Genomic DNA, 11,915 nt, shown 5'->3' with positions numbered 1-11,915 from the left:
TAGATAATCAGATCTTTTCCAACCAACTAAAGTTAAGAGTTCTTTTTTAACTGCGCGGTTACAGCTAACCAAAACTCAGGAAATAACTCCTGGAAGCAAACAAACTTAGCAGTGAAAAACAAGCGCGTCCAGTAACACCCGAAAAACACGTGGCGGGGGTGGGGTATCCGGTCGCAACCGCAGGTGAGACTCTAAGTCCCATCATTCCCTTCGGCAGCCAAGCCAGGCTGTTGAGGGCGAACCGGCGCACCGCAAGCTGGGACGTGTGGTTTCAGCTCGTGCGCCTCCCCGCGGGTTTGCGACGTTTAGCGACTATTGCGCCTGCGCCAGCGCCGGCTGCGCGACTGGGGCCGTGGCTGCTGGTCCTGGGTGATGCTAGGCGGCTCCCTGGGCTCCAGGCTGTTGCGGGGTGTAGGTGGGAGTCGCGGACGGTTCGGGGCGCGAGGTGTCCGCGAAGGTGGCGCAGCCATGGCGGCAGGGGAGAGCATGGCTCAGCGGATGGTCTGGGTTGACCTGGAGGTGAGTGAGGTCGTCGGGGGGCTTGGGGAGGCGAGTGAGATTTCGCGCGTGGAACCGAGGAGCCGAGCCCGTCCTGGGAGAGCGGCGGGGGTCTGGGTCCCAGGTGTGGCAGGTGAGCGCGGCCGGTCAGGGGCGGTGCAGGGCAAGTCCGGAGGCAGGAGTCCTGCGGGTGTTGGGCGCCGTGCTGCGCTGTAGGGCTTCTTTCCACAAGGGAGGAGTCCTCCGTGTGGCTTCCTCTCCTCCCTACCCCTCCGCCCAGATGTGGACTTTTCCTAACGCTCTGGCGTCTCTGGGCTTGGGTCACTGGAGTGAGGGCGGGGGCAGCGGCTCTGTTCCCAGCCTCCCCCAACTAAATCCTTAAAGGACCCTAGGTCGTTAGAGGCAGACGGGACTCCGGAGATGACTCAGCCTTACCCCTCATTCCATAAGTGAGAACATTGAGGCCCACAGAAAGGATTCAACTCATTTAAGGTCGTGCTGTTAGTGAGAGTCTGAGTTGGGACCTGAACCCAGTTCCTATCGCTTCAGGCTTTCCATGCCCGAAACAAGGGCTCCTCCCTCCGTTGAGCCTCAGTTTATATGAAGTGAGGATAATAACAGTAGTTTTTCCATTAGATTGTGAAGATCAGGTGGTGTAATTAATGTGAAAACTTTGTAAACTCTGCAGAGACGTGGTGGTGGTAGTTACCCAACTCTTCCAAAATTGAGTGATGTCAGCACTCAGTTTTACTTACTTTGCATCTGTCCCGGAGTAGAATCTCAGTGTTTGACAAATAGCAGGCCCTTGGTAAATGTTTGTTGAATAAATGAGGACTCGTGTTTGGTACCTTCAGTAGTTGCCCGAGGAGCATTCTTCTCTTCTGTTTCGGCTATGGATTACAAGCTGACTATGTTTGAGGGAATTCTTGTTAAATAAACTTGGATAAAGGAGGCCAGAATGATGGCTTTGTGTGTGTTATATATTTATTTTTAATTGCAGATGACAGGATTGGACATTGAGAAGGACCAGATTATTGAGATGGCCTGTCTGATAACTGACTCTGATCTCAACATTTTGGCTGAAGTACGTGATGCCAAGTAATACAGTCATACTTTTTAAAGGGCACTGGAAATACAACCATCATTTTTGCAGCTTCTTTATTTAAAAAATAAGAAAGTTGAGGTCTATATGGGTTAAGGTAATGTGCTAGGTCATGGTGGTACTAGAACCAAAGTAATCCATCTCACAGCCTAGTGAAAAATTAATTAAAAATTAAACATTATTTTTTAATTAACCATGCCAGAAATTTACAGAAACATAAATTCTGTCATTTACTGAGAGCTTACTGTATGCCAAGTACAGTTTCTGTGTGCTTTATATGTCTTTGTTCTTAGTTCTCACAGCAACTATAAGTTAGTTATTGTTAGAATGCTCATTTGATAGATGAGGACGCTTGAGCATAGAGATGTTGGGTAATTTGTCTGAGGCCCCAGTGGCTATTTATTGGGGGAGCCAATAGTTCAACTCAGGCTGTCTCAGTAAGGTGCTTCTAACAAGTAGAACAGCCAGCTGTCCTCCCATCAGATTTGGTGACTCGTGCCAATGTTTGCGTCTTTATATCATAACCTTGACTTTAACTTGACTCCATATTTACAGTTCTGCGTTTTCAACTGGGACGTGTGATTCTTCTAGATCAGTATTAAGATTTTAGAATTTCTGTTAATGCACACCCGTAAAGTGTTCTCTTGTTGACAGATTGGGCATGATTAAGGTTTTTGCGTGCTACTTCCAACTGAAACATTTAGCAAAACAAATAAAACACACCTGCTGCATTTCAACCACTCATGAAACATTTAATAAGGATGTGACACCATCTGGTAGGGGGTGAAATCCCTGACCCTGAATAATTCTGTTTTATACTGTCAGCAGTATTCACAGCCAGAAACTCTAGAATAGGAATAAAGTAGGGATATTCGTGGAAAAGAGAGTCTTGTTAAAATAAGTTCCTAGAGGGTAGCATTGATACGTTACTGGCACTGGATAAATTTCGTAAATCTGCAGTTAACACTTTTGTTTGTTTTGCTGTGTAGGTAAAAGAGGTGAGGACGTATTTCTAGATGAATGACTGCGTTTGTGGAGTACCAGGGTTATCCTCCCCACATATCAGCTGTAGGAAAATCATGAGACTTTGTATTTCTCATCATAACAACTTTTTTTGACTTTGTATAAATAAAGCCCTGAGTTTTAGATTTGGTTGTTTTTTTCTGTTACTTGGGATTTACTGGAGATGAATAGTGAAGAGAAGTGTCTTTATTTTACCAGCCAAACTTACCCTTGGCTGAAGAAGAGTGTTTCCTTTAGACTGTTGATATAATGTGAAATACTGACAGTTTAATGGACCGGTAGGTTGATATGTACCCTGGAGGAAATTTGGGTATGTATTCACACAGCTGCAGATGAATGCAGCGTTTGTAAATGGACTAAGTCAGATGAGGATAAAGATGTTAAAAAAAAAAAAAAAAAAAAAAGCTTAGGGGCTATCAGTTCTGTAGTATGTTTTATTCTTTTATAAGAGTCTGAGAAAAATGTTTTATGCTGGTAGAAGAGCAGGCATCCTACTCTGAAAATTTTTCTGTAGGTGTGGTCCCTTGGCTTGCTAAATTGGGATCTAGAATAGGTATCTAGCATTAGATCTGTAGTAGTTTGATTTTTCCATCATTGTTAGTATTTTTTTTTAATAGTATGAGTATTTTTTTTCATTTTCATAGGTTTGGGTTTTCTTTTTCCTTCGTGACTATCATAAAACATCTGTTATCCGAGCAAAATTTTTTGTTTCTTCGCAGAGATTGCCAACACCAGTTTTCTTGTTTGGCTAAACCTCCTTTTTAGTAGTAGGATGTCAGGCGTATTTTAATTAAATTCTAGCCATTTCTTTCAGTGATTGTGAACTGTTTTTACCACCTTAGTAGTAATAATACCTTGGATTTATAGCATACTTTTCTACCAGAGACTTCAAAGAGCTCATATCTATAATTTCTTTTATCCTGTTAACATTTCTATGAGGGAAGGGGTACAGTTTATTATTATCACTATCTTACAGAGGGAGAAGCTAAGGTGACTTGCTTTAATGCCATAGCTACTGTTAACTGCCAGGACTTATCTGAGAGACTCACACTTGGATGTTCTATGAAATGGAGCTGAGAATTTGAGGGCTACTTTGTGTTTTGGATATCAACAATTACCTCTTTAAATTTTTTTTTAAATATAAAAATACTGTTAAACAGTGTAACTATCCAAAGTATGTGTGTAGTAAACTACTGGATTTTTGTCCTGTTCTATTGCTCCTTCTTACTGCAAGTTTATGTATTGTCTTGATATTTTGAATGCTTATAGAAATGCGTTTTTTTTTTAAAACAAGTGTAAATGAAATCATACCTATACATATATGGTTTTGCAATTGTTTTTTTCACCTGCAATATAGATACCTTTTTTTTTTTTTTAAGAGATAGGGTCTCACCCTGTCACCCAGGCTGGAGTGCAGTGGCATGTAGCTCACTGTAACCTCGAACTCCTGGGTTCAAGTAATCTTCCTGCCTCAGCCTCCTGAGAAGCTAGGACTGTAGGGGTGTGCCACCAGGCCCACCTAATTTTTTTTTTTTTTTTTAATTTTGTAGAAGTGAGGTCTTGCTATGTTGCCTGGACTGGTCTTGAACTACTGGCCTCAAGTGATCCTCCCACCTCAGCCTCCCAGAGTGCTGGGATTACCATGCTTGGCCTAGACACTTTTCAAAATGAACTCATAATCAAGGGTTGACAGACTTTTCTGGAAAGGGCAAGTTATTAAGTTGTTTAGGCTTTGAGTGCAGTCACATTTTCTCGTCATATGTTCTTTTTTTTTTTTAACAATCTTTTACAAATGTAAAAATCATTCTTAGCTTTCTAGCTATTAAAAAATAGCTGAAGTGTGGGGCCATAGTTTGCTGACCCTTGATAGATATCTGTGTCATCTATTTGTAGGATTTGAGTTTTCAGTGGTGTGTGTGTGTTGGTGTGTTCTATTTTGCCTTAATGAACAGTGCTGGAATGAAGGAGGAACACTTTTAAAGTATCCTTATCTCTTACTTTCTTTGATATGTATATTTAGTCCTTAAAACAGCTTAAACTTTCCCTCTGAAAGTAAGGTTATTCCTGTTGGTTCTTGGTGACTGATGGCGTTTCCCATCCACAGGGTCCTAACCTGATTATAAAACAACCAGATGAGTTGCTGGACAGCATGTCAGATTGGTGTAAGGAGCATCACGGGAAGGTAACATTACCAAATAACAGGATTGCTGCTTTGGGGATCAGTAACAAGCTTTTTGCTCCCACACCTGAATCCGGTACCATTGTTGGATGGTATTTTAAAAAGGCTTAGAGAAGATTGCACGGCAAGCCTGGGAAACTGCTTGCTTGTTTACTTTTCATCTTTGGGACCTCTCGAGATCATCTTCTCCTGAATGTCCTCTTTTTTTTCTCTCCTACATTCAGTCTGTCGCGAACGCATTGTGGATTGTCAAGTATTACTCAAGTCAGTCTTTTGGATAAGGTTAGACATCAACTTTCAGAGAAGGGGGATTGCTGCTCTCCTGTTAATAGTTGTTTCTTCCCAGAGGTTAATATCCTTGGACTTTGAACACCATCTTTTTTGACTGTGGACATGCCATTAACAGTCAGGATCATTACTAAGTTGGCTTGGATTCTTTTAAGAAAAAAAAAATGGTGCAAAGATGGCAGTTGCAATTTGAACTTGAGCTCTAAAAAGGGTCTATTTGTGGTTATATTTGCCCATTTTAAAAGTGAAGTTTCATTTCTGGATGCCTTTGAAAACTGACTTCACATGTGTTTTTGGTGGGGGGCTGGGGATTCTCTCTTGCAGTCTGGCCTTACCAAGGCAGTGAAGGAGAGTACAATTACATTGCAGCAGGCAGAGTATGAATTTCTGTCCTTTGTACGACAGCAGACTCCTCCAGGGCTCTGTCCACTTGCAGGTAAAATCCAATCCTATGTATATCTTATAGTCTTCCATATGTAGTGGTTCAAGAGACTGCAGTTCCAGAAAGACCAGCTGAGCCCATCCATGTCTTCCACGTAACCCTGCTTTGGGTTACACATCTTAACTTTTCTGTTCAAGTTTCTTTGTGTAGTTTATAGCATGAGTATTGGGAAAATGCCCTGAAACCTGACGTGAGATCTGGGAAACACAAACTTACTCAATAAAAATTTCTCCCATATTTTTATGATGGAAAAATTTCACATGCACAGAGGAGTGTATTTAGTAATTGTTAACCTTGTGTCATGTTTGTTTTACCTATTTTTTGTTGGACATTTTAAAGGAAATTGCAGGCATCAGGACACTTCATTCCTAAATACTTCATCAAAACTCCTAAGAATAAAGACATTTTCTTATGTAATACAATGTCATTGCATTGAAGATAATTAAACATTATTCAGTATCATGTGATATCTAGTCCACATTAGATGTTCCCCAAAATATTTGTTTTTGAACCAGGATTCAGTCAAGGCTCGTGTATTTCATTTAGTTATATTTCTTTAGTCTCTTAATGTAAAACTTTCCACCTATTATTTTTCCCCTGTGACATTGACTTACCCTCTAAAGAGACCAGGCCTGTTCTACCAGCATTTTTAAAGAGGTGACATTGCCAGAGGGAAGTTCATGTTTCTCTGAAGGTATATGTGCCTTTGTATATGTAAGTTGATGTGGTAGCTAATACTGTTCTTAAACATTTATAAAAATAAGTTTTGGCATTTAGTACTAGAGCATATATTGTGTAAATGTTTCCGCCAACCAATGTGGCTGATATCTATTTTAAAGGTCTCATTTAAAATTTAGTGTTTTTAGTATAAGTTACTTTTTGGAAACATAAATATGCATATGATTTGTTTAAAAATTTGGATTGTAAATAAAGGTTTATCTACCTATGTGATTCAGTTAAATTTTTAGTGTTAGTGGTATGAATTTTGTGACACTGGGAGAAAGTTTGCATATCTGGTATGACCTTAAAAAGTAACAAATAGATTTGTGCATTACATCAAGCATGTGGAATGATAGATTTGTCCTTCTGTTCATGAGAGGTCATTTACAAATTGATAATGAGCTAAACTGACTAAGTACTTGGAAATCTGTACTTGTAAGCTAATCACATTTACCCAAACCTGATTTAGAAATATAGAGGTGCTTTTAGGAATTGTTTGAATTTTAAAAAATCATCTCCATTTCAAATACATTTTATGAATTTTGATATCCTGTTGTATACTACTAGAAATATAGAGACGCAGTATGCTTCGTGTCTTTCTAGGAAATTCAGTTCATGAAGATAAGAAGTTTCTTGACAAATACATGCCCCAGTTCATGAAACATCTTCATTATAGAATAATTGATGTGAGCACTGTTAAAGAACTGTGCAGGTAAGGGCTATATTTGGGATCCATTAAATTACCTCATTTAGCATGTTTTAATTGAGAATTTGTGGAAAGTAATTGGATAGAGCTGTAGAACTAAGGCTGCCAAGTGGGTTCATATCTTCCTCATCCCATTCTTGCTTGTATAGGACCTTAACTTATCCTGGACTGGTGAGAATTGGGAGAAACAATGTCAGACATGTTCCCAGTAAATTAGCCAATGCCTGGCACAAAATAAGTGCTCAATACATTTTCTGGATTGATTAATATTATATGGAAGTCTTCTGACTGGGAGCATATAGATGAAAAACTCTTAAGTACTTTAGAAAGTAGTACATTGACATATGTGTAAAAAACACACCCTAAAAATATACCCTATGATGACTTCTATAGTGAAAATGTGCATATGGACTACTGAGGTCACAAGGGAAGCAGCATCTAACTGCTGGAGCAAGAGGAAGAGGAATGGGGAGTCAGAGAAACCTTTACGTAGCAAGGAAATAGCTTTGAAATTGAGATGTGAAGAAGAATAGAAGTCTTCCAGGCATTTTATTGAGGAGGGAGCATTCAGAGAGAGCAGACAGAAGTATAAGATTGTGAGGGAGCAGGAAGCTAAGGCAAATGTGTTAAACGAATCCCAAACCATTCATTAATGTTGGAGTGCAAAGCATGAGGTTGGAGAAAGTGGGAGGTGGTTCTAGGGCCTCAAGGGCTTGCATGCCATGCCAGTGAAGTTCACTATGATCTTGCAAGGAATGGGGTTTCTTTGAGAAAGTGTAGGTAGAAGAGTGAGTGATACGATCGTTCTGATTCGAAGGTGGCAAGAAAAGTGGTAGAGAGATAGAAAGGAGCCTTTTCTGCCATCTTGGAGAGAAGAATGAACTGGAGAAAGGGCAGGGCATGGAAATGAGGGGCTTGTATGATAAAAATGTGAGAGGGTCAGTTGACACTCAGTGTTCGAATGAGGTGGTGTGAAAAGGAAGAGGTATAATGTGATTCTGATGTTTCTAGTTTGAGCAGCTTTGGTGGATGATGGCAGTGTTCAAATAAAAAGGAGAAGAGGAAGAGTAGATATGGTGGATGGGGCAGGGGAGGTGCTGAGGATGGTGGGTGTGTTTTGATATATGTTGAATTAGAAGTGTCTGGTAGATTTTTAGATGGAGATATCTAGTGGACAGTTGCATATCCATGACAGAAACTCTAGGGAGGGCTGGGCTGGATTTCCAGATTTAGCAGTCTTATACACCTATAAGCTTGCTCATAGAAAGTATATAGAAGAAAGAGAGGAGAGGGTGGAAGATAGAGGCCCCGGCAAAGAAGCAACTTGAGAATCATGACTCAAATGCCATTTTCAATGTTAATGGATTACTTGAAGGAGGTAATTGTTCAGTGTATTTGAGACAGCTTCCTTTGAGAGTTCCATTTCTGCTGTGTGTAGACGCTGGTACCCAGAAGAATATGAATTTGCACCAAAGAAGGCTGCTTCTCATAGGTAAGTTTGAGTTCTACCAAGCGTTTTTCCAGTCTGACACACACTAACACCCAAATTCCTGACTGCTTGAAATAATGTCCCTTAACTCTTTTTTCTCAGGGAAAAGATAAAGTTCAACTAGCATAAACATAACATTCTTTTACTGTTAGGAATTATGGTCAGGATTCCAGCGTTCCATTCTGAGAGGGTTATGTAGCCTTTATTGCTGTTTTAAAACTCTTAGATAGCTTGGTTTATAGGTATAATGAAACAATCTGTAATCTTTCTAGTAATGAACCGTGTTAACTTTCTTCCCACAGAGGATATGGACTTGCAGCCTTTTGAAATTAGAGCACTTTTTGTGTGCAATTGTGTAATATAGTTGCCTACTTTGACACTTGTTATAGTTTTTCTGATTGTTTCTCTTATGTCTGTAGCCTTAGGTACAAGTAGACAAGGAATTTAAAGATCTTGTATATTTATGTGTCCCGTACTGGTTCTTTTCTTTTTGATTTTGTAGTCTTTCAGGAGAAACATGAAACCTGATGGGAAGTTTAGCAGCTGGATTCTAAGAGTAGCATTTATTAAACCATTTACTGAACCCCTACAATGTACCTTGCACAGTTGTAGGCAAATAGAGAAAGACCAATCCCTAAAGAGTCTGGCATTCTTACGTTATTTTATTGAGTGTATGTAGACTGTAGCACAGACATACAGGCCTAGACTACCTTATCTGAAACAGCTGGGGTATGTTTTGGATTTCAGAATTTTTCAGATTTTAGAAAGGTGATACTACATCTGTATTGTTTATTATCTTGTAGCATCCCTAACAAGGTTTGAGAAGCAGCCCATAATAAAACACATAGGTATTCTGCAGTGAAACGTGTATATTCACACCAAATGGCATAACTAATGATGACTGTCAATAGCCTCACATTAAGATTGCTCAGGTTTTGCTACATAATAGGTTATGTAAGTACTGTGGGTTTTCAGGTATGTTTTGGATTTCAGTTTTGTGGATAAGCGATTGTGTGCCTTTATTTAGCCAGAGGCTATAATTTTGGCAGCTTCAGCTCTGACATATATCCAAGTCCTGGGAAGAAAGCAGATGGTTGCCTTAGCCGCACAAATAATTGTCATAAAACTCTTGCACTAAAATTTGTGCAGGGAATTCTCTAGAAGTGGCCCTTGGCCCATGATTCAGAGCTTATTGATTTACTTGCACACTGTTCTAATAATCTTGGTTACCTGATTTCTCAGACTACAACAGATGAGAAACAACATGTTCGAAGAAAAGAAAGGCTCTTAGATGGAGGCAGGCTGCCACTGATTATAGCACAAATCACCATGAGAGAGGAGGTAGATCCTCTGGTATGGTTAGGTACTGTTTGATAATTGATGTTTGTTATGATGACTGAGTCATGACTACGTTCAAGTATGTCAGTCTGTTTTGTTCAGGGACATCATCAAGTATTGGGCAGTGTTTCTCAAACTGTGTTCCATGAGCTGTTTATAAGTATTCTACAAATGTGGTCGATTAAGTTTTAGAAATACTAAAATTTATTAATTTTAGAAAATGAATATGTTAGAAATATAGCACAGCTTCCTTTTGGGAATTCATAATACACATTAGTATATTAAATGCTTTGCAACTTTTTACTTCAGTAAAAAGTTTAATCTAGTTTTTCCTAAACTTATTTGACCGCGGAATTATTTTTTCTCCCTGTGGAACATGTCACCATCTTATGGAATAATTCGGGAAACTTTAATCTTTTATATTTTACACATTTTTTTGTCAAAAGTTTTTAAAAAAACTAAACATTTAAAGAAAATTGCTTTTCTGAAATGTTCTACTTTTGATGATGCTAGACAGTGACATTCACAGTAGCACCCATTGTTCTTAAGTCATTTTTTAAAAGTTGTACTTTTAAAATGATTTTCATCTCCTGGTTTTGGACAGTTCATTCATTGTGGTATGTTTGCTTATAGGGCACTTGATGACATTAGTGAAAGCATCAAAGAGCTTCAGTTTTACCGAAATAACATCTTCAAGAAGAAAATAGATGAAAAGAAGAGGAAAATTATAGAAAATGGGGAAAATGAGAAGACCGTGAGTTGATGCCAGTTGTCATGCTGCCACTACATAGCTATCTGGAGGCAACTTCTGGTGGTTTTTTTTTTTTCTCACGCTGATGGCTTGGCAGAGCACCTTCGGTTAACTTGCATCTCCAGATTGATTACTCAAGCAGACAGCACACGAAATACTATTTTTCTCCTAATATGCTGTTTCCATTATGACACAGCAGCTCCTTTGTAAGTACCAGGTCATGTCCATCCCTTGGTACATATATGCATTTGCTTTTAAACCATTTCTTTTGTTTAAATAAATAAATAAGTAAATAAAGCTAGTTCTATTGAAATGCAAACCTTTTTGTACCATCTATTCTTTAGTAGTTTAATCATTGGGAAAAGATGGCTTTTTCTTTTTTAAGTGGTATGGCTAATGTTTAAACTCTTGTAATGCAAGTAGGAATGGGTTAATAAGTTCATGTCAAACAGGAAGTGAATATGTTTTGCTTTAGAATAACCGCGGATAAATTTAAAGAAGCAGATGTTGGCTCGTTGTTAGAGTTATTGAATTAACAGCACTGGACTAGGCTACTCTGCTACATTCAGGAAATTCAATTCAGACGGATTCTGTAACTAAGGTTTATTGCAAGTAATAATTAGGGCTTATTTGTATGCACAGCAGTGACTGCGTGGTTTACAGAATGTAAATAGCTTGTTGCCCTAGTTCTAATGGTCAGTAAGTAGCTGAGAAAGGATTTCAATTCGAACATACTAATTCCTAAGTTTACATATTCTAGACCACAGTACTAAGGTGATTTCCTAGCCAGAGTGTGCAATAGAATCATCTGTAGAACACATCTCATTGCTTTGTGCACCTCATTCTGACAAATTCCCCTTGAAGACAAATCAGAATTGGGAAAGGCCCACAGGTTACTTTCCTTTCCTTGAGAACCACTAGGTGAGAAGACTTCTGTGGTGATGTCAAATTACATTTCTATTCTGTTACAGATATGAATATGGTAGCGTGATCCTGATGTGTGATAGTTACAGATAGATCACTAGCTAGTAGATCAGAATAACCCCATAATATTTTCATCTGAGTAACATTTTAACATGTACTAAGTTGTGTTACCTATACTATAGCTGTATCAGTGGAGAGAGGGATTGTAGTGTAACTTTTTCCAAGTGAGTGAATTAAGACTGAAATTCATGAGTCTACTAAGAATGAATTTATGAAAACATAAGTCTGCTGATCTTTTTGACCACTTCTTTCTGGAATGGCATGGGTTTTAGCTCATGCACCAACTTCAGTGGCTTGGAAGGCAGGATTGGGTGGTACGGTTGACCCTTGGACAACACAGGTTTGAACTGCAGAGGTCTACTTACATGCAGATTTTCTTCTGCTTCTGCCACTTT

The 11,915-nt window shown here is 39.1% G+C and overlaps 1 protein-coding gene across 2 annotated transcripts in view; it reads left to right on the top strand.

The window, feature by feature from the left end:
* The first annotated feature begins 229 nt into the window (after positions 1 to 229).
* The window catches only part of REXO2 (RNA exonuclease 2), a 29,614-nt gene continuing 17,928 nt past the window's right edge, over positions 230 to 11,915 (top strand). The window contains exons 1-7 of one of the 2 annotated variants that reach the window (XR_004033549.1): positions 230 to 519; positions 1,499 to 1,582; positions 4,728 to 4,805; positions 5,415 to 5,526; positions 6,856 to 6,964; positions 8,397 to 8,450; positions 10,419 to 10,742. Coding sequence is in view for 1 of the 2 variants with exons in the window: in XM_003253169.3 (XP_003253217.1) it covers positions 373 to 519; positions 1,499 to 1,582; positions 4,728 to 4,805; positions 5,415 to 5,526; positions 6,856 to 6,964; positions 8,397 to 8,450; positions 10,419 to 10,548 (714 nt within the window). In the remaining variant the exon portion in view is untranslated. Of the gene's footprint in view, positions 520 to 1,498; positions 1,583 to 4,727; positions 4,806 to 5,414; positions 5,527 to 6,855; positions 6,965 to 8,396; positions 8,451 to 10,418; positions 10,856 to 11,915 lie in introns of those variants that run through there. The other variant, XM_003253169.3, reaches the window with a different exon arrangement.

Source organism: Nomascus leucogenys, chromosome 15 (assembly GCF_006542625.1).
Source record: "Nomascus leucogenys isolate Asia chromosome 15, Asia_NLE_v1, whole genome shotgun sequence".
NCBI classification, from domain to species: domain Eukaryota; kingdom Metazoa; phylum Chordata; class Mammalia; order Primates; family Hylobatidae; genus Nomascus; species Nomascus leucogenys.
This window is presented reverse-complemented; position numbering and strand designations above follow the sequence as displayed.